The sequence below is a fragment of the Rhodotorula paludigena genome (assembly GCF_050403205.1).
Source record: "Rhodotorula paludigena JCM10292 DNA, Rt_paludigena_JCM10292v1_ctg54, whole genome shotgun sequence".
In the NCBI taxonomy this organism is placed as follows: domain Eukaryota; kingdom Fungi; phylum Basidiomycota; class Microbotryomycetes; order Sporidiobolales; family Sporidiobolaceae; genus Rhodotorula; species Rhodotorula paludigena.
In genome coordinates, this window is record NW_027481404.1 from 19,554 (window position 1) to 39,974 (window position 20,421).

Below are 20,421 nucleotides of genomic sequence, written 5' to 3' on the forward strand. Positions count from 1 at the left end.
TCTCGCTCGCCCTTGCCGCGACCCGAGGCTTGCGTGCACGCGTGCACTGTGCTGAGAGCGTCTCTTGCGAGCTGCCTGCGCTTGTCTCGCGGTCCCCCGCCGTTCTAGCCATGGCTGCACCTGCCCCTCCTCCTCCCGGTGCTCCTCCGCGCCTCGAGGTCGAGCAGACCCTCGAGCAGCTCCTCCAGACCCTCCTCGAGCTCGGCATCTGTGCGGCCCCGCCCTCTGCCCACCACCCGCCTCATCCGAGCTGACCCCGTCGCCTCTCCCTCGCCAGGCGCAAGTGACGTTCAGGACTCTGCCCTCGAGAGCTCGCCAGGCGGCGTGGCGAGCGGCGTGCCCGGCGGTCTCATCGGTCGCAAGGCGTGCGTCCCCATCACGGCTCTCCGAGACCGCGTGCAGATTGGCTCACCTCGTCCTCTTCACGCGACTCGACTACAGGCAGCAGACTATCGAGCAGCTCGGCCGCTTGCACGGCCAGAAGGACCTCGTAGCCAACGTCAACATCCCCATCGAGGTCATCAAGTGCGCTTCTGATCGCTCCCGTCGAGGCACGACCATCCCACTCACCTCGCACCGGATCTCGCAGTCTCGTCGACCAGGGCAAGAACCCGCACCTGCACACAAAGTCCTTCATCGAGCGTCTCTCGGGCGAGAACATGTACACCAACGGCATCCTTTCTGCCATCTCGGTGCGTCAACTCGCCCCAATCGCCTAGTGAGACCGTGACTGACCCGACCGACTCGCAGGACTACCGCGGCCTCCTCCGCTCCCAGCTGGGCGACGCCTTCCCCGACCTGTCCGACTACCTCGCGCAGACGAGTCCGCTGCCCGAACCCTCGACGGCGGCAGACTCGTCGGCGAACGGCGGCGCGCCTTCCGCCCCGACCAACGGGACGAGCGCATCCACCGCAAACGGGTCGGGCGGGGACGTCAAGATGGAGGACGTGCGGTGAAAGCTTAGCAGTGCGCCGCTCCAGCGCTTGCATCCGTGCTCGCGCGCAAGAGACGATCCCGCCGTCAGGTCGTCCGACCGGTATCCCTGGCCGATGCCAGCACGACGACCTGCGCACCTTCTTAATTAGTACGCACGGTCGTGCACACGTACATGCACCTCTCGCTAGCACTCAATCGTGCGCCCGCTTGTGCGCGCGCGCGCGGGATTCTTGGCGTAGAACTGGTCCCACGGCCCTCCCGAGTTGCATCCCTCGAGCTGCCCTCCTCCCGCTGCCAAGGCCAATGCAACCATGCTCTGCGGCTCTCGCGCTCACAGAGCCCTCGAGAGATGCCAGAGCGAAGAGGGGGTGTCTAATCGGTACACGTTTCGAAAACTGTCCCTATGGCCACGAGTGGACCGCAGGGAGCCAAAGCACACAGAACAGCTAGCGACGAGGTAGGAAGTGGAAAGAGACGTGGAGGAGTGCGGATCTATCTACGCCTCGACCGCCGGTGCCGGCGCGTCGCCCGCACCCTGCGCCTCGCCCTTCTTGTCCCCGCCGCCCTGCTGCTGCTGCTGCCTCTGCGCGCCCGCCGCGCCGCCACCCGGGCCCTTGCGCTGCCCGCCGCCGGTCGTCCGCCCACCAAAGCGCTGCTGCGACTCGCGGTCGGGCTGGCCGCCCGCGGCGCGCACCTCGATCGCGCTCGCCATGGCCTGCGAGCGGAACAGGAGCCCGCGCGACTTTTCAATCACCGACTGGTACACGGGCGTGTCGGCGTGGTTCATCTGAACGATGTTCTGTGTGTGGTGCATTCGGCGAGGGAGTCAGTTGTGGGAAAGGGGAAGAAGAGGAGGCGACGATGGAGGGGGCGCGACGCACCTCCTTGAGGTCGATCTTGGCGTCGAGGCGCGCGTCGCGCACGAGGTCGACGATCCACCGCTCGCCCTCCTCGCGCGAGAGGCCGAGGCGGTCCGAGAGCTCGCCAATGTCGATGCGGTGGTGGATCTTGCAGTAGGCCTCGGAGACGAGGTAGCGCGCATTCTCGACAAAGTCGCCCTTGTGCGCCTCGAGGAAAAAGTCGTCGTCGAGCTCGGCCGCGTCGCAGCGGCTCATCTCCTCGCGCGCGCCCTCAAAGTCGACCTCGCCGTACAGCTTGCGCAGGAACTCGGTCACGGCGTCGTGGTACTGGTACTGCTCCTGCCCGAGCGCGCGCACGACGTCGCGCACGGCCTCGCGCGACCGCGCAGAGTTGCCCGCCGAGGCCGGCCCGGCCTGGCGCAGCGTCGACTTGCGCGAGATGACGACGGCGGCAACGAGGTAGCGCAGGAGCCACGGCGCGGCCGTCTGGATCGTGTTGAGGAGGTTCTGGTTCAGCCACGACTCGAGCAGGAGCTCGCGGCCGTTCGGGTGGTTGTAGTAGACGAAGAGCGACCAGTGGAGCCACCACGTGCGCTGCTGGAGCGAGAAGAGCGGGCCGCCCGGGCCCGCCGCGCCGCGCTGGTCAATGTGCTCGCGGAGGTTGTTGAGCTCCTCGAGCGCAGCGTCCCACGAGCCCTCGAGGATGTCGGACGCGAGCTTGCCCCACATGGCCGAGAGGACGAGCTGCGAGTCGGTCGAGAGGACGCGGAAGTGGTACAGGTAGTCGGATGCGCCGCCGTACTGTCCGATCGAGAACTGGAACTGGCCGAACTTGTAGAGGAAGTTGATCTGCTCGAGCGAGACCTGGAGGCGCAAAACGGAAAAGTGAGCGGGGCGTGCACGACCAGGCGAGGCAAACGGGGCGCACGCCGTGGTTCTCCTTGAGGTAGGTCAGGTTGTGCTGCTTGTCCTGTCGCAGCGCCGAGACGACCTCGGGGTTCGAGATGATGTCCATGACCTCCTTTGCCTGCGCCTGCAGCTCGTTGAGCGACTTGACGACCTCCTGCTCGCGTTTCCGGAACTCTGCAAGTGGTGCGAAGTGTCGGCGTCAGTTCCGCGCGCATGCCAAGTCGTCCAAAGAGTGCAGAGCAGCCGCAGCGAGTAGCACGCAGCTTCTGTCGCGCCAATTGACGCGGCAGAATAGCTAGGTCGCGAATGCGTCCACCTCGACGAGGAGTTGGTAACGACGAGAGAGAGCTGCGCGACTCACCAGCAGCGCCCTCGACCTCCTCGCCCTCGTCCTTGCCTTCGAGCTCGCGCTTGAGGCTCTCTACGAACGTGACCATGTTGGTCTTTCCGTCTCCGAGGAGGTCGATCTTTGCGCGGAGGACGTCGTCGTGGGCGTACTTTTCGCGCGACTCGAGAAAGTCGAGGAGCGGGAGAACGAGCTGGCGGTCGAGGTGCGGCAGCATGCGCGCGAGGAGCGCGAGGCTCGGGTCCTGCGCCGACGAGGACGAGGGAGTCGGGGCGACCATGGCGAAGCGCGAGGGGGAAAGGCGGGGCGGGTGCGGAGGTGCAGAAGCTCTACTGGGAGCTCTGGAGGGCCGAGTACAGTCGTTCGGGGCGGTGTCGCGCGGGGAGCGGCGACGAGGCGGCGGCGAGAGAAAGGGGACGGCGAGACGCGAGCTCGACGGCGGTGGGCGCGGCTGGCGGGGCAGACGAGGGTCTGGCTGGGGCTGGCTGGGCACTGGGCAGGCTCACGGCGGACCTGGACAAGCGCACGGGCAGCGGCGACGACTCACGCCGCGTCGCTCGCTCCGCCCGCGCTTTTCCTCAAAGTCGCGCTCACCCGACTCGCTCTCTCTGCTCTCGCCGCGCTTGACGGGCAGGCTTTGCTCCAGTGTAGACGAGCACTTTGCAATAGAACGAGATCACGGAACCAGACAGCCCTGCACAGCACTTGCGAACGACAAGCTTCAACCCCCCTTTTCACCGTGTTCCCCTTCGCCTTGGGCACCCACTCAGTAGGGCAGCACGATGTCTGCACCACCGCCAGAAGGACCGTCCTGTAAGGGGCGTACTCGCAGAGTCAGTCCTGAACTGCGGGCTCGAGGAGGAAGAGCGAGAAAGCAGCGCACCAAGTCGGCATATGCCGTCGCGCCCCTTCCCGCCCTCGGGTCGAGCGCAGCACCCTTGGGCGGCGGAGCCGGCGGTCCGGGCTCGGCGTTGCGGTCGTTGCGCCTCGAGCGCTTGTTGGGCGGGCCGATGCGGTCCGACAGCGGGCGGTCTTCGCCGTCCTTGTTGCGGTTGTTGCGCCGCAACGGGTTCGACGACGACGGCGGAGGAGGCGCGAGGACCGAGGGCAGGTAGTTGTACGTCTGGAAGGCCTGCACGGGAAGGCGGCTCGGGTCGAGAGCGTAGTTGTTGAACCACTCGAGCTGCAAGAGCATGCCAGCGTCAGTTTACACCGTGTAATTCGCCAGTCGCCACGCTCGTGCGCGGCGCTGTGTGCATGCTCAAGGAGAGCGAACGCACCTCCTCGAGCTTGCCGCCAAAGATCTCGGTGTGCTTGAGCGCGAGGTGCTTCTCGACAAACTTGCGCGCCGAGAAGAGCTTGTTGCAGCTCTTGCACCGGAACTTGCCCTCCTCTTCCTGCTTGAGGTGCGGGCTCGTCAGGCGGTACGTCTCCTCCTCGCGCGACTCGGCGCCGAGGTCGCGCACGTCCAGCGTCGAGACGTCCGTCAGGAGCGGGACGTGCGCGTCGAAGCCCTCGACCCAGCGGGCCTCTGCGGCGTGTACTGCTTGTCAGCTGAGTGCGGCGTACAGATAAGCGAAGCGACGCACCGTTCTCCATGCGGTTCAGGTTGCGGACCTCGTCACAGCGACGGACGTGGCGCGCGCACGTCTCGAAGAGCTGCTCGGGCGACTCGCACACGGCGCAGCAGTAGTAGCACACGTCGAACGCCTCGCGGAGGTACGAAAGCGAGAGGTCGAGCACGCGCTTGTTCTGCGTGTCGGGCCTCGAGTGCGTCAGCAGTGGCCAAAGCGGCACTGGATCCGGGATAAGGCGGAGGACTCACAACTGCTGCGACCGCCGCCTGGTGCGCTTCATCATCAAGCTCCTCCCTCGCCTTCCTCTCCTCGACCTCCTTCTCCCACTCTTCCCTCTTGCGCCGGATCACCTCGCTTCCCTTGACCCTCTCCATCTCGGCGTCGTCGCCCGCCGTCTTCGCCTTCTTCGCGTCGTCCTCGACGCGGCGCTCCATCTCGGTCACGACGCGCTCGACGCGCTCGAGGTCCTGCGCGATGCGCGCAGGGGCAGAACACGCCGCGGGCGCCGCGCGGATGCGCACGTCGCGCGGCTCGGTCAGGTGCAGGAGCGTGCCGCGGCGCGAGAGGTCGAGCGCGTGCCCGAGGGTCGAGCCGAACCCGAGGAGGTACGGCGAAGAGGTGGCGGCGACGGCTGCGGCCGGCTCGTCTGCGCCGTTGGTCGCCGCGTCTTCGGAAGCCTGCGCCGCAGCGTGCTCGCCGTTGTGTGCGGCGGCGGCGGGGGCGCCCTCCTCCCCTGCGTCGGTAGGATCCTCAGCCGTCGACTTGTCGCCTTCTGCGTCGCCGGCATCGGCAGCAACGGCATCGCCCTCCTTCTTGTCGGCAGCAGGCTTGGGTGCGGCGGCGACGATCGTCTCGAGCGCACTCTTGGCCGCGTCCGAAGTCGTGAAGATGGCCCAGCCGATGCGGTTGAAGCCGCGATACGGGTTGGGCTCGGACATGGCCATGCGGACAAAGCCGTCGAACTTCGAGAAGACCTGCGCGAACCGAAGAGAGCCAGTCAGGTCTGCGAGTCTTGCCGGCCAGCGAGGTAGAGGAAGCGATGAGAATGGGACGCACCTCTTCGAGCGCCTTGTACCCGACCTGAGGCGGGATGCCCTTGACGAGCAGCATCTCGGGCCGCGCAGGCTGCGCCACAAACTCGGGCGAGGCGGGCTTGCCCGCTTCTCCTGCACCCGGCTCCTCGCTCTTGACCGCCTCGTCCGCCGCTGCCGCAGGCTCTGTCGAAGCCGAGGATTCGCCATTCGTCGCGCTGTCGCCGTTCGCAGGCTGAGCGGTCGCGGCTTGAGTCGCCGCGTTGGGCTGGATGCGAGACTTGCGGCGGGCTTCGTCTGTGCAAGTGGATCACAACATCAGTCAGATGCGCCTCGGCCATAGACGAGCGCCTGACAGGCGACAAGAGGCATGCCGACGCACCGTAGTCGAACGAGACCTGATCGAGCTCGCCCTGCACGGCGCGCTGCACCCACCCCTCGATCCTCTCGGCCCGCTTGACCCTCTCTCTGCGCTCCCGGCGCTCGTCGGCAAAGCCCTTCTCGGCGCGGTACTTTTCCTCGAACCACGCGCCGCCCTGCTCGCGGTTCGCGTCAAAGAACCCGCGCAACTCGCGCCGCAGGAAATCGCCTTGGTACTTTTTCCATGCCTCTTCGAGCGCGTCGGCAGAGTCGGACAGCGACGAGGGGTTCGTCGAGCGGAACCAGTCGGAGAAGTAGGCGTGCGTGACGCGGTGGGGGAACGCGAGGGGCGGTTCGAGCGCAGGACGACTGCGCACACAAGAGGAACCACGTCAGTCAGCCTGCCAAGCTCGCCAGTGATCGAGACCGGAGACTAGGTGGGACTAGTACGCACAGCGGAGGGGGAGGCGGACCGCCCAACGGCTCGCCGTACCCTGGCGGCGGAGGCGGGTACGCTCCGTACCCAGGTGGCGGCAGACTGCCCGGTACGCGTGACACGGGAGGTCCAGGCGGGCCGCGGCGGTCGTAGTAGTCGTCGCGGTACCGTCCGGGAGGAGGGGGACCTATCGCGTGACATGCGAGCACGATCAGCGCTTGCCGCAAGGGGCTCGTGAGTTTGGGATCGACGCACCGTCGCGATAGTCACGCGGGTCGTGCTCGGGGTAGTCCTGGCTACCACGCCTGGGTCCGCCGCGAGCGGGACCGTCTAGTGGTGAGAGCGAGCGGCGGCGCTTGCTCCGACCTATGACGGACAACAGGGAGTAGCACGAGTGGTCAATGCGCTGCGCGTCAGAGCCAGTGGCGCAGCACGATCCGACACACCTTCGAACTCGCGGTCGAACGGCGGTGCTCCTCCCGGTGCATCGTCGTAAGCGCCCCTCGGCGGGCCCCTCCGGTCCACCATGTCGTAGTCGTCTCTCGCACGGCCGGGCGGGGGCGGGCGGCGGTCGTACGCGCCGTCGTCGTATGCACCGCCGCCGCGCTGAGGGGGAGGAGGGCGGCCTCCGTGGTCGTACGCGCCGCGCGAGTAGCGGCGCGGGGGCGGGTAGTCTTCCATCTGAGCTCTGGCTGCGCGCTTCTGCGAGCGTTCGAGGCGCCGAGATGCGGTACGGACAGGAGCACCCGTGAGCGGGGGGAGAGGGGAGCAGTCCTGAGCGAGCACGCGCGCGGGAGCGAGAGAGCGGCTGCTGGTGTGTCTTGCGACTGCTGCTCGGCACTGCCCGTGCTCGGAAAGACGCGTGAAGCGGGTCGAGCAGAGACAAGTGCGCGAGAGCTGCGCGGACGACGAGGCGACGGGGCGCCAACGCGCCTCATTGCACTCGCTCGGGTGGGGTGAGGCGAGTCCGAGGTTGCGCACAAAGTACTGAGCTTCTTGGACTGCACCCTCGAGCCCACTCGGCGCTGTTGCGCTCCCGCTCCTCCTCATCCGCCTCACCGGCCCGAAGTCGTGAGCCCGGTCACGACGAGCAGTCTCTCATGCAAAGCAAGAACGAGGGGCTCGAGCTCGCACCGACAGGGCGACACCTGACTCGCGGTCGGGATGATGCTGCGCAGCGTTGTCGGAGCGTTGTCGAGTCCGGTCCTCGAGACCTTGGCGCTACGAGATGCTGCGCGACGCAGAGGGTGCGCCGACGAGGCTTCCTATAGAGCAGCAGAGACGAGACGAGCTACAGGGGACGTGCAGTTGACCATTGCGGACAGCGCGAGGTGCACGTTGACGGGAGAGAGCGAGATAGGCGCGAGTAAGGCGAGAGGGCAAGTGGGGAATACAAGCTGCGCAGTTTGTATTCCCACTGCGATTGGATTGGGCCTTCGCCGCGCGCAGTATTCGGGGCGCGCGCACCTCGCTCCCCTCCTCCCTCCTCCTCCCGTTTCCACCCCGCTTGGATCCACACTCGACGCCATGGAAGGTGCGCACTGCCCCCTGGACCAGCCCGCGGCCGTCCCGCGTCGTCGCAGCGCTCGCCGGCGAGCCATGCGGTCGCTCGCTCGCCCCCCCTCCGCGTCACTCGACCCCCTCGTCCTCGCTGGCTCGCCGCACCCCGCTGGGCAAGAGATGAGAGTGCTGACACAGTGCACTGCTCCCCACAGACGAAGTTGCTGCCCTCGTTATCGACGTGCGTCCCGTTGCCAGCCCACGCGGCCGCTTCGTCACCCGCTCCCACCCCCTCGGCGCACCCGCCTCGCCCCCTTCGCACAGCCCGTACTGACCTGCGTGCGCTTGCCTGCGATGGACAGAACGGCTCCGGCATGTGCAAGGCCGGTTTCGCCGGCGACGACGCGCCCCGTGCCGTGAGTCTCGCATCCCCTTGTCCCCGAGCGGGTACCCCCTCCTCCCCTCCGCTCCCTACACGCCGGGCGCCGCTGTCGATGCTCGTAGGAGCTCCAGCACATGCTCAACAATGTTGACCGAGCGCGGAATCTCCTATCGCGCGATGGCTGACCCTTTGTTGCGTCCCCCCACCAGGTCTTCCCCTCGATTGTCGGCCGCCCCCGTCACCAGGGTGTCATGGTCGGCATGGGTCAGAAGGACTCGTACGTCGGTGACGAGGCCCAGTCGAAGCGTGGTATCCTCACGCTCAAGTGTACGTCTCTGCCCTCTGCGCCCCTTTGCTGCGAGCCATACTGACGACCGAGCGGGGCGGTGCAGACCCGATCGAGCACGGCATCGTCACCAACTGGGACGACATGGAGAAGATCTGGCACCACACCGTGCGTCTCCGCCCGATCGCGCAGATTCGAATGATGCGGTTGTTGACCGACGTGCCGGCGCGCTCGCCGTCTCGCTCCCACAGTTCTACAACGAGCTCCGTGTCGCGCCCGAGGAGCACCCCGTGCTCCTTACCGAGGCTCCCCTTAACCCGAAGGTTAACCGGGAGAAAATGACGCAGATCATGTTCGAGACCTTCAACGCGCCGGCCTTCTACGTCGCGATCCAGGCCGTCCTCTCGCTCTACGCTTCGGGTCGCACGACCGGTATCGTCCTCGACTCGGGTGACGGTGTCACCCACACCGTGCCCATCTACGAGGGTTACGCACTCCCGCACGCCATCCTCCGTCTCGACCTTGCCGGCCGTGACCTCACGGTGCGTTCTGCGTCTCGCTCGTGGCGCGCTCTTGAGCTAATCCGGGATTGCGTGCGCAGGGCTACCTCGTCAAGATCCTCATGGAGCGCGGCTACACGTTCACGACGACGGCCGAGCGCGAGATTGTGCGCGACATCAAGGAGAAGCTCTGCTACGTCGCGCTCGACTTTGAGCAGGAGATGCAGACGGCGGCGCAGTCGTCGGCGCTCGAGAAGTCGTACGAGCTCCCCGACGGCCAGGTCATCACGATCGGCAACGAGCGCTTCCGCGCGCCCGAGGCCCTCTTCCAGCCGGCGCTCATCGGCCTCGAGGCGGCGGGCATCCACGAGACGACCTACAACTCGATCATGAAGTGCGACCTCGACATCCGCAAGGACCTGTGCGTTGGCTTTTCTTCCGTGATGTGCGTGTGAGGGGTCAGTTGGCTGACTTGCGGGTGAGCGCAACAGCTACGGCAACATTGTCATGTCGGGCGGCACGACCATGTACGCAGGTATCTCGGACCGCATGCAGAAGGAGATCACGGCGCTCGCGCCGTCGTCGATGAAGGTGCGTCCCGCTCGCCGTCGGTCGCGGCCTGCCTAAGGGTGTTTTTGAGTGGTGTACTGACTCGTCCGCTCTCCTCACCCTGCCGTTCTGCCTTCTTCGCCGCCGTCACTGCGCCACAGGTCAAGATCGTCGCCCCGCCCGAGCGCAAGTACTCGGTCTGGATCGGTGGTTCCATCCTCGCGTCGCTCTCGACCTTCCAGCAGATGTGGATCTCGAAGCAGGAGTACGACGGTGCGTCGACTTTGTCCCTGTTCGTGTTCTTCGAGGCGGCGGCGCTGTCGTCGTCGGCGCAGTCGCGGTCGGCTTCGTCGACCCGACCGCTCTGTCCTTGATTTCACCTGTTCACCCTTCCGGCTCTCTCCCTATCATTTCTGCAGAGTCTGGCCCGTCCATTGTCCACCGCAAGGTATTTCGAAATCCTGCGCATCTGCGACAACTTGGCGAGGTCACACCGTTGACCCCCTGTTTTGCCCGCTTTTACAGTGCTTCTAAACGCCTCGCTGCGCCCTGTCGTGCCCAAAAAGCCGCACCCTCTCCGCATACTATCACCTCCTTCCCCCTCCCGTCCACCTTTGAAACGTTCTTCTCCCCCTGCCCATCTCACTTCTCCTCCCTGCTCCTCCGTTCTTCCTTCTCCCTTCTTTGCCCACTCAAGAGCTGTCGTCGTCGCTGTGCTGCCGAAATCGAAACCCCGAGCCATAAAATGCGCAGAAAGAGAAGGAGAGTGACAGGAGAGGCGCAAGATAGCGAGGCAGACCGAATGCATTTGCCCATTACAGTCGTGCAGAATAGTCGCTTTGGAATACGGGCGGGTAAGCGCGCGTCCCCACATTGACGACGGCGCGCAGGTGGAGGCGCGGTCGACCTCGGCGCAGAAGCCGCCGTCGCATCTTCCGCTCTCTCTCCCCTCCCGCTCGGCTCTGATCCAGCTTCTCTCAACACACCCACAAACACTCAGATAACAGCCATGTCGGACACTCAGGGCAAGGTCCGCCTCTGACCGCCTTCTCTGCGCGCAATCTCGCGCGTGGACTCCTGCTCGCAAGCTGCACGACAGGCTGACGCGCTTGCGCCCTTTCTCTGCTAGGTCATCACCTGCAAGGCTGCCGTCGCATGGGAGGCGGGCAAGCCCGTCTCGATCGAGGACATTACCGTCGACCCGCCCCAGGCAGGCGAGGTCCGCATCAAGGTCCTCTACACCGCGCTCTGCCACACTGTGCGTGCCCGGTTGCTCTTCAGTGTCTCAGGATACTTTTCTGACCCATCTGAGCCGCACAGGACCTCTACACTGTGTGTTGATCAGTTGCCAGCGCTTCCCGCTCCTGAGAGATAGGCTCACCTCTCGCTTGACAGCTCTCTGGTGACGACCCCGAGGGCGCGTTCCCCGTCGTGCTCGGTCACGAGGGTGGTGGAATCGTCGAGTCGATCGGCGAGGGTGTGACGGACGTCAAGGTTGGCGACCACGTTGTTCCTGTGAGCCGCTGTCCGCCTCTTTTCCACTGTTCACGTGCCGCTTTCTTACCCTCGACCGCTCGCTCCAGCTCTACACTGCCGAGTGCCGCGAATGCAAGTTCTGCAAGTCGGGCAAGACCAACCTCTGTGGCTCCGTCCGTGCGACGCAGGGCCAGGGCCAGATGCCCGACGGCACGCGCCGCTTCAAGTGCAAGGGCAAGGAGCTCCTCCACTTCATGGGCTGCTCGACCTTCTCGCAGTACACCGTCGTCAGCAAGTATTCGGTCGTGGCCATCACCGACAAGGCGCCGCTCGACAAGGCGTGCTTGCTCGGCTGTGGCCTCACCACGGGCTACGGTGCAGCGTGCGTGACCATTTTTGCGCAGAACACTTGCCTTTCGGTGCTGACGGTGAGCTGGCATTTGCAGGACCAAGACGGCGAACGTCCAGGAGGGCGACAATGTCGCCATCTTCGGTCTCGGTGCTGTCGGTCTCGCCGTTATTCAGGGCTGCAAGGCGCGCAAGGCCAAGCAGATCATTGCGATCGACATCAACGACGGCAAGAAGGACTGGGCGCTCAGCATGGGCGCGACCGACTTTGTCAACCCGACGAAGCTCGACGGCAAGTCGATCGTCGAGAAGCTCATCGAGATGACCGACGGCGGCTGCGAGCACACTTTGTGAGTCCTGTCTTACGCGTTCGTGGCTTGCCCGGGGCGCGTGCGGGAGACAGCCGATTCGTGAAGAGAGCCGGACTGACCGCCCCTCCTCGGCAGCGACTGCACCGGCAACGTCCACGTCATGCGCCAGGCTCTTGAGGCGTGCCACAAGGGTGCGCATTGCGCTTGCCTTCCGGGCCATGAATTATAGACTGACAATCGCGCTCTTTTTTGCAGGGTGGGGTGTCTCGACCATCATCGGTGTCGCGGCGGCGGGCAAGGAGATCTCCACGCGTCCCTTCCAGCTCGTTACCGGTCGCAAGTGGCAGGGGTCAGCGTTCGGCGGTGTCAAGGGCCGCAGCGAGTGCGTATACGCGCTCATTCGCATTGCGTCTCCCGGCTGACTTTCGATGATTTGCAGGCTCCCGGGGCTCGTCGACGACTACCTTACGGGCAAGCTGACCGTCGACGATTACGTCACCCACCGCGTGAGTCCTTTGCGTTCGGAGCGAGGCCGTGAGAGCTTTGTGAATCTCAGAACTCACCCTGCTCTCTCCCTGCTAGGTCACGCTCTCTACTATTTCTGATGGATTCGGCCACATGCATGACGGGGCCTGCATCCGTTGTGTGGTTGACATGTGGGCCTAGTGGCGTAGAAGCCGTTTCACAGAAGGAAAAGCAGTGTTCGCGACACCCTTCGGTCCTGTGTCGCGCAGAAAGCTGTCTCGGGGCGTCTTCTTAGCTTGATGATGCGTGTCTGTGATCCAGCTAGCTATGAAGCGTCGCTCGGAGTTACTTCCTCAACGTGCTCGGCTGTGACAGGCTTGGAGAGGAGTTCGAGAAGGAGCAAGGGGATCATTGCTCCGCTCTCGCTTCCCCGATCAACTCAGTCTGCTCTTGAAGTACACAAGTGCCGTTGCGAGCTCCGGTGTACCAGGAACATAGAGGACAAGGCGAGGTGACTTTGGCTCGAGGACGAGAGGGGGGAGTTTGGTGCAGGCGACCGTCGGCTCTGCTCCACACAGCACCGCTTGCGGCGCAGCTTCCCGGGGCTGAGCAGAGACTAGCACAGCTACCGCAGAGCTCCTACACACACACGCCAGCTCTGCGTCTGCGCTCCGAGACGCTCATCTCCCCCTGCCCCCTCCTCCCCGCACCGCCACCGCCGCACAGCCTCGCGCGCACTCGTAGGACCGCCAGTCGTGCACGAACATGTCTGACTCGACCGGCGACGAGATCCGCGCCGCCCAGGCTGCCCGCCGCGAGGCCCGCCTCGCCGCGAGCGCCAACCAGCCCGACGCAGGCCTCTCGACCGAGGTCGCCGCGCCAGAGTCGAGCAAGAAGCCCCGATCGAGCCGGTACGATGCCGAGCTCGACGTCGGCACTAGCGCAGACGTGGACATGGAAGACGAGGGCGGGCGCGGCGAGGTCCGCTTGCTCGACTCCTGTGAGTCACCCTCTCTGCAGTATGCCCGTTGGGGGCATCCAGCTGATTCTCGCTACACACAGTCACCGCGCCCAAGCATCTCCTGAACGAGTTTGCCGACGAGGACGCCGAGGACCCGTTCGCGGCCACCGCAAAGACCCGTCAGGTCGCCGCCCGCGAGTCCGAGTACCACCAGCGCCGCTTCGAGCGCGCTTCAGGCGTCTCTACCGATGCCTTTGGCGAGGGCGGCGAGGGCGAGTCGTACGCCGACAAGATGCGCCGCGCCGAGATCGAGCGGGAGGAGCAGCGCGTGCGCCGCGAGATCGAGCGCCGCGAGCAGGAGGGCACCGATGAAAAGGGCGAGCCGCTCAAGCAGCTCGAGGCACCGGACCAGACGCCCGTCGGACGCCGGCGGCGGTGGGACGTAGCAGAGCCGGAGGAGCCTGCCCGCGACGTCCAGATGGCCGACGTCGGCAAGGAGCGCGGCGGCGAGTGGGACGAGGCCAAGCTCAAGGGCAAGCAGGCTGAGGCGCCCGCAGAGACGCCCAGGCGGAAACGCAGCCGTTGGGACGAGACGCCCGCGGGCCCGGTCGGCGCTACCGGCGCACCGGGCGAGACGCCCAAGCGCTCGCGGTGGGACCAGACGCCCGTCGGTGGTGTCGCTCAGACGCCCGTGCCCGGCTCGCTGCAGCCGTTCAGCATGACGCCGACGATCAACACGGTCCAGCAAGGCACGGCGGGCGAAGGTTTCCTCCTCGTCGGCGGTGTCATGGACCGGCGAGTGCGCGTCTACACCGACGAGGAGCTCGATGCCATGCTTCCGACCGAAGGGTACGAGATCGTCGAGCCGCCCGCGGGCTACCAGCCGATCCGCACGCCGTCGCGCAAGCTGCAGGAGACGCCGCTCGCCGACAACGGCGGCTTCATGATGCCGGAGACGGGCGTCAGCGCCGAGGCGCTCGGCATCTCGACCGAGCTGCCGACCGATATCGAGGGCGTCGGCGATCTGCAGTTCTTCAAGAAGGAGGATGCACAGTACTTTGCCAAGGTACGCGGTCCCGCTCCCTTCCTCTCCGCGCCTGTGCTGACTCGCACGTTCCGCAGATCCTGACGAACGAGGACGAGAGTGCACTGACGGTCGAGGAGCTCAAGGAGCGCAAGATCATGCGCCTGCTGCTCAAGATCAAGAACGGCACGCCTCCCATGCGCAAGTCCGCTCTGCGCCAGATCACCGACAAGGCCCGCGAGTTTGGAGCTGGCCCGCTCTTCGACAAGATCTTGCCGCTGTTGATGGAGCGCACGCTCGAGGACCAGGAGCGCCACTTGCTCGTTAAGGTTATCGACCGCGTTCTCTACAAGCTCGACGACCTCGTCCGCCCCTACGTGCACAAGATTCTCGTCGTCATCGAGCCGCTCCTCATCGACGAGGACTACTACGCGCGCGTCGAAGGTCGCGAGATCATCTCGAACCTGTCGAAGGCGGCCGGCCTTGCGCACATGATCTCGACCATGCGCCCTGGTGCGTCGCCATCCGTCGCTTTGCAAAGTGGGCCGAGCTGACAGTTCGCCTCGCAGATATCGACCACGCCGATGAGTACGTGCGCAACACGACCGCCCGCGCGTTCTCCGTCGTCGCGTCTGCTCTCGGTATCCCCTCCCTCCTCCCCTTCCTCCGCGCCGTCTGCCGCTCGAAGAAGTCGTGGCAAGCGCGTCACACTGGTATCAAGATCATCCAGCAGATCGCCATTATGATGGGCTGCGCCGTCCTCCCGCACCTCAAGAACCTAGTCGAGTCGGTCGCGCACGGCCTCGAGGACGAGCAGCAGAAGGTCCGCACCATGTCGGCGCTGTGTATCGCCGCGCTCGCCGAGGCTGCGGCACCGTACGGTATCGAGTCGTTCGACAGTGTGCTCAAGCCGCTGTGGACGGGTATCCGCAAGCACCGTGGCAAAGGTCTCGCCGCGTTTCTCAAGGCCATTGGCTTCATCATCCCGCTCATGGACCCGGAGTACGCCAACTACTACACGCGTGAGGTCATGGTCATCCTCATTCGGTGCGTCCCGCTCCCCTTTGCTTCTTGCGCCGCTACCGAGTGCTGACCTAGCCTTTCACCCGCAGCGAGTTCCAGTCGCCCGACGAGGAGATGAAGAAGATTGTTCTCAAGGTCGTCAAGCAGTGCTCGGCGACGGACGGCGTTCAGCCGCAGTACGTGCGCGAGGAGATCCTCCCCGAGTTCTTCCGCAACTTCCTCGTCCGTCGCATGGCGCTCGACCGCCGCAACTACCGCCAGGTCGTCGAGACGACCGTCGAGCTTGCCAACAAGGCCGGCGTGTCCGAGATTGTCGGGCGCATCGTCAACGACCTCAAGGACGAGAGCGAGCCGTTCCGCAAGATGGTAATGGAGATCATCACCAAGGTGGTCGAGAACCTCGGCACGGCCGACATCGACGAGCGCCTCGAGGTTCAGCTCATCGACGGCATCATCTACGCGTTCCAGGAGCAGACGATCGAGGATAATGTCATGCTCGAGGGCTTCGGCACGGTCGTCTCGGCGCTCGGCATCCGCGTCAAGCCGTACTTGACGCAGATCGTCTCGACCATTCTCTGGCGCCTCAACAACAAGAGCGCCAAGGTCCGTCAGCAGGCGGCCGACCTGACGAGCAAGCTCTCGCTCGTCATAAAGCAGTGCGAGGAGGACACGCTCTTGTCCAAGCTTGGCGTGGTCCTCTTCGAGCAGCTCGGTGAGGAGTACCCCGACACGCTCGGTAGCATCATTTCGGCCATCGCCGCCATCGCCAACGTGGTCGGCATGACCCAGATGAGCCCGCCCGTCAAGGACCTTTGTGCGTCTCATTGGCACCGTGCTGCCGCGAGCCTTGCTGACTTGCTATTACTGCAGTGCCGCGCATGACGCCCATTCTTCGCAACCGTCACGAAAAGGTGCAGGAGGCGTCGATCAACCTCATCGGCCGTATCGCCGACCGTGGCGCCGAGTTCGTCTCTGCGCGCGAGTGGATGCGCATTTGCTTCGAGCTCCTCGACCTGCTCAAGGCGCACAAGAAAGCCATTCGCCGTGCGGCCGTTAACTCCTTCGGTTACATCGCCAAGGCCATCGGTCCGCAGGACGTCCTCTCTGTCTTGCTCACCAATCTCAAGGTCCAGGACCGTCAATCGCGTGTCTGCAGTACCGTCGCCATCGGTGCGTCGCTTCCACTGCTCGGTTGAATGATCCGTGCTGACCCTCCTGCATACGCAGCCATCGTTGCCGAGACTTGCGGTCCCTTCACTTGCATCCCCGCCGTGCTCAACGAGTACCGCACGCCCGAGCTCAACGTCCGCAACGGCTGTCTCAAGGCCATGTCGTTCCTGTTCGAGTACATCGGCGAGATGGGCAAGGACTACATCCATTCGGTGTTGACCTGCCTCGAGGACGCCTTGACCGACCGCGACCAGGTGCACCGCCAGACTGCGGCGTCGATCGTCAAGCATCTCGCGCTCGGCACGGCTGGCCTCGGCAATGAGGATGCGCACATGCACCTGCTCAACCTCATCTGGCCGAACATCTTCGAGAGTGCGTCCCGCTCTCTTCTCTCCATCGGGCTTGCGCTTTGTACTGACGTGCTCACCTTTCCCCAGCCTCGCCGCACGTCATCGGCGCTGTGCTCGACGCCATCGAGGCGATGCGCGTCGCCCTCGGTCCGGGCGTCGTCCTCTCGCACGTCCTGCAGGGCCTGTTCCACCCGGCGCGCAAGGTCCGCGAGGTGTACTGGCACGTGTACAACTCGCTGTACATGGGCGCGCAGGACGCCCTCGTCGCGTACTACCCGTCGCTCGAGCTGTCGGACGAGCGCAACGTGTACGAGCGCGACCACCTCATGATGTGGATCTGAGCCCTCCCTCCTTCCCATTCTCCCTGTTGTAGCCGGTCTGGGCAATTGCAGTCGCTCAGCTAGAAGTCTCGTGTCCAGGCATCAGTTCGAACGGCGCTTTAGAGGAAGAGGCGAGAGAGAGAGAGAGAGAGAGAGAGAGGGCCTCAACCTAGAATCTGGAGTTTTGCTACCGCGTTGTCGGGACTGTGAGGTGGCTCCTGAATTCGAGCAGTAGACATAGCACGGCCAGTCCAATACCGTGCGCAGACTCTGTTCTGCGGTCTGCACGGGCTGCGTGCACGTGCCACAAACAACGCGTCGCAGCGCATCTTCATCTTCGACAAGCGGCGCTAGTCGATGTTCTGGTTCCTCTTGGCGTGTCAATCTGCTCGGTTCGGTGTCGGCGACGGGCGCGATTCGCGCACCTGTCTCCTGTCCCTGCTTGCGCCGCTCGCACCTCGTACTGCCGGCCCTTGTCCTCGGTTCTCGCGCTCGTGCGCACCCGCTCTTGTTCGCTCGTTCCTGCTCGCGCGACGGTGGTGCATATCTGTCGCTCTCTGCCTTGCCAACTGTCCGCCGTCCCTTGTCGCCCGCTCCTCTTCTTCGCCATCGAGGCCGCCCTCTTCCTCTCGCTGACATCTGGCCAAGAGCGCTCTACCTCTTCCGCACCTCGCACACCTAGACCATGCGCATCTTCTCGACCCTCGGCGCGCTCGCCGCGCTCGGCACCTCAGCCCTCGCTGCCAGCCGACCGCTGATGTGTGCCCCACTTCTCTCCATCTCCTGTTCATAGCGGGCCGTGCAAAGCTGATCGGCGCTGCTCTACAGTGGCAACTACTGGCCCGCCTACAATGCTGCAGACCAGTCCGTCAAGCAGATTCCGTGGAAGTACAGCGACTTGGCGTACTACTTTGGTTTGTGCCGCTTTGGCCCGTCCGTACTTCGAACGTAACTGAGCGTGTTCGTCCTTGCAGTCACCGTGACCACCAAGACAGGCTTCCAGGTTCCCGCCGACCAGCCGACGTCGGACATCACGGCTTTTGTCAAGCAGGCCAAGCAGGCCGGGTCGAAGCCTCTGTTCTCAATTGGAGGCTGGACCGGCAGTCTGTACTTCAGCTCGCTCGTCGACACGCCGGCGAAGCAGACGACCTTTGCGAAGCAGATCCAGCAGTTCATGGCGCAGTACGGCTTCGAGGGCGTCGACCTCGGTGGGCATTCCTCGTTCTTTCCCGTCCAATTGCCGTGCAGCTGCTGATGCCTCGCCGCTCATGCGTAGACTGGGAGTACCCGAATGGCGCCGGCATTGGTAATTTTCGGCCGGCGGTCTGACTCGGAGGGACGAGAGCACTGAATCTTGCAGTGATGCAGGCTGCAACGTCGTCAACCCGCAGGACTCTGCCAATCTCCTCGCATTCCTCAAGGTCCTGCGCAAGACGATTGGCACGAGCAAGCTCATCACGGCGGCGGTCTCTACGGGCGGTTTCCTCGGACCCGACGGAGCACCTCTGCCCAGCTTCGCCGAGTTTGGGGCTTACTTCGACTACATCAACCTCATGGCCGTGCGTCCCCTTTCTCAAAGTGCCCCATCGAAGGTCTGTAGCTGACTCGCCTTCTTCGCAGTACGACATTGGGTACGGCTTCGCCGAATGTAAAGACGGGCTTCCTGCTTGCCAGACTGACGAGTTATCGCCTTCCAGCGGCTCGTGGTCCGAGACGACCGGCCCGAATGCGCCTCTTCGCAAGTGCAAGAGCGACACCTCGGTGCAGAATTCGGTCGCGCTGTGGACGAGGCGCGGGTTTCCTGCCAGCAAGATCCTCCTGTGCGTGAGGCGTTGCCTGGCGCACTACCCATTCTGACGTTTCTCTACCCCCAGCGGCATCCCCGCGTACGCCATCAGCTTCACGACCAAGTCCTCGAAGCTCGCGTCGGCCGACATCAACGGCAAGTGGCAATCCGTGGCGTACCAGGAATGGACGGGTGTCGTGCCCAAGGGCGGCCCAGGCGACTCGAACGCTCCGTCGACCGATGTTTGCGGAACCAAGTCGGCGGCGTACTCGGGCCAGTGGCAGTACAAGGACCTGATCTCGCAGAAGGTGCGTGCAGCTACAGCCCCATTGAAACCTTGTCGCTGACGCTTGTTCGCGATCGACGCAGCTCCTCAGCTCCGACGGCTCGAAGGGCGCGAGCGGGTACACGCGGTACTTTGACAGCTGCACGGCAACGCCGTTCCTCTTCAACCCGTCGAAAAAGCACTACATCGGCTACGACGATGCCACGAGCGCATCCATCAAGGCGCGCTGGGCGATCCAGCAGGGCTTGGCCGGCGTGTGCGTCCCAGGTTTTCTCGCATTCGGGGTGTGCTGAACGGCGACCTTCGCAAACTCACCTCGACTCTCCCGTTTGTACCGCAGCTTCGTCTTCGACACGCAAGGCTTCACGACCGACGTATACGAGGCCATCCGTACCAGCATGGGTAAGAAGGCTGCCTGTCGCGCCGGAACCACATTTTGACACCTCGTTTCTCGCAGCCTGAGTTCCGGTGCTCTCCTCTCCGCCTCTCCCTTTCTCACATACCCCTACACGTCCGCTTTGCCTGGAGCAATAGGTTCTGTAGATCACGCACCTTTGCAGCTCTGCACAGTTCGCCAGACAGTGAGATGAGACGAGCACGCAAAGGTAGAAACGAACGCGACGGGCGCGAGCAGGGAGGCAGGACTCGTGTACGCTCGGGGAGAGACTCGGCAGCACTACTGCGCGCGAAAGGACAGTGCACCGGGCCCGAGTGCTTGACGAGCGCTGAAGAGAAATTTGCGCCGTGCGTTCTTCTTCTGAGAGGTCTACGCTCGGCGATCCCAACTCACTCCCTCCGCCATTGGACAGCGTACAAGCACGCGTTGCTTTGAGCAGCTTGTCCGGTGCGCGCGACGTGCACGCCCGCCGCAGCGAGGCGGAAAGAGCGATGAGCGCAATCGGCTTGGTCCTCGGAGACGCACATCATCCTTAGAACACAGAATCAACGCAGGCATCCTTATGCGTGAGCCATTGATCGGCGAGACCTCGCCTCGTTACTTGCGCCGGTGCGTGCGCGAGAACAAGCAAGCGCACGGGAGCACGATGCGAGAACGGTGACGAGGGGTCGACCCAGGTTCGAAGCTGGGCGCGTGACGTGAATCGTTGCAGGATGCGGTACGGTTACAGACAAGAGTACTGCTGAGCGGAGTTCGATGGTGGCTGGAAAGGCGGAATCAAGACGAGGTGGATGGAGCAGGGGCTGGTTTGGGTACGCCGCCCTCCTGGAA

General features: G+C 64.5%; 7 protein-coding genes across 7 annotated transcripts; 5 read left to right on the forward strand and 2 right to left on the reverse strand.

Annotated features, from left to right (window-relative positions):
* Positions 1 to 110: 110 nt before the first annotated feature.
* On the forward strand, positions 111 to 957 carry NUT2 (mediator complex subunit NUT2; the record flags this gene model as incomplete). Its single annotated transcript, XM_076651606.1, has 5 exons — positions 111 to 210; positions 278 to 365; positions 442 to 525; positions 590 to 692; positions 751 to 957. The coding sequence occupies 5 exons, from the start codon at positions 111 to 113 to the stop codon at positions 955 to 957; spliced, it is 582 nt and encodes a 193-aa protein (XP_076502804.1).
* Positions 958 to 1,433: 476 nt separating this feature from the next.
* On the reverse strand, positions 1,434 to 3,332 carry JCM10292_007333 (eukaryotic translation initiation factor 3 subunit E; the record flags this gene model as incomplete). Its single annotated transcript, XM_076651607.1, has 4 exons — positions 1,434 to 1,736; positions 1,819 to 2,661; positions 2,726 to 2,880; positions 3,068 to 3,332. 4 exons carry the CDS (start codon positions 3,330 to 3,332, stop codon positions 1,434 to 1,436), a joined length of 1,566 nt encoding a protein of 521 aa, XP_076502805.1.
* A 486-nt stretch (positions 3,333 to 3,818) lies between these two features.
* JCM10292_007334 (uncharacterized protein) lies at positions 3,819 to 7,137 on the reverse strand (the record flags this gene model as incomplete). The annotated part of the gene is made up of 10 exons (XM_076651608.1): positions 3,819 to 3,863; positions 3,936 to 4,235; positions 4,333 to 4,583; positions 4,642 to 4,804; positions 4,878 to 5,603; positions 5,686 to 5,957; positions 6,043 to 6,389; positions 6,475 to 6,643; positions 6,712 to 6,822; positions 6,903 to 7,137. 10 exons carry the CDS (start codon positions 7,135 to 7,137, stop codon positions 3,819 to 3,821), a joined length of 2,619 nt encoding a protein of 872 aa, XP_076502806.1.
* An 846-nt stretch (positions 7,138 to 7,983) lies between these two features.
* Positions 7,984 to 10,207, forward strand: ACT1 (actin; the record flags this gene model as incomplete). Its single annotated transcript, XM_076651609.1, has 11 exons — positions 7,984 to 7,990; positions 8,172 to 8,197; positions 8,319 to 8,372; positions 8,548 to 8,665; positions 8,731 to 8,792; positions 8,876 to 9,166; positions 9,226 to 9,545; positions 9,616 to 9,715; positions 9,835 to 9,946; positions 10,093 to 10,121; positions 10,199 to 10,207. The coding sequence occupies 11 exons, from the start codon at positions 7,984 to 7,986 to the stop codon at positions 10,205 to 10,207; spliced, it is 1,128 nt and encodes a 375-aa protein (XP_076502807.1).
* Positions 10,208 to 10,682: 475 nt separating this feature from the next.
* JCM10292_007336 (S-(hydroxymethyl)glutathione dehydrogenase/class III alcohol dehydrogenase) lies at positions 10,683 to 12,474 on the forward strand (the record flags this gene model as incomplete). Its single annotated transcript, XM_076651610.1, has 10 exons — positions 10,683 to 10,703; positions 10,803 to 10,931; positions 10,994 to 11,005; positions 11,069 to 11,188; positions 11,257 to 11,531; positions 11,596 to 11,847; positions 11,944 to 11,999; positions 12,064 to 12,190; positions 12,248 to 12,314; positions 12,391 to 12,474. The coding sequence occupies 10 exons, from the start codon at positions 10,683 to 10,685 to the stop codon at positions 12,472 to 12,474; spliced, it is 1,143 nt and encodes a 380-aa protein (XP_076502808.1).
* Positions 12,475 to 13,038: 564 nt separating this feature from the next.
* Positions 13,039 to 17,142, forward strand: HSH155 (U2 snRNP complex subunit HSH155; the record flags this gene model as incomplete). The annotated part of the gene is made up of 8 exons (XM_076651611.1): positions 13,039 to 13,273; positions 13,336 to 14,300; positions 14,357 to 14,771; positions 14,828 to 15,305; positions 15,371 to 16,095; positions 16,152 to 16,451; positions 16,509 to 16,823; positions 16,889 to 17,142. The coding sequence occupies 8 exons, from the start codon at positions 13,039 to 13,041 to the stop codon at positions 17,140 to 17,142; spliced, it is 3,687 nt and encodes a 1,228-aa protein (XP_076502809.1).
* A 664-nt stretch (positions 17,143 to 17,806) lies between these two features.
* JCM10292_007338 (glycoside hydrolase family 18 protein) lies at positions 17,807 to 19,655 on the forward strand (the record flags this gene model as incomplete). The annotated part of the gene is made up of 11 exons (XM_076651612.1): positions 17,807 to 17,880; positions 17,950 to 18,035; positions 18,096 to 18,329; positions 18,398 to 18,427; positions 18,490 to 18,680; positions 18,742 to 18,752; positions 18,819 to 18,941; positions 18,996 to 19,215; positions 19,277 to 19,449; positions 19,534 to 19,595; positions 19,651 to 19,655. The coding sequence occupies 11 exons, from the start codon at positions 17,807 to 17,809 to the stop codon at positions 19,653 to 19,655; spliced, it is 1,209 nt and encodes a 402-aa protein (XP_076502810.1).
* Between the last annotated feature and the right edge of the window lie 766 nt (positions 19,656 to 20,421).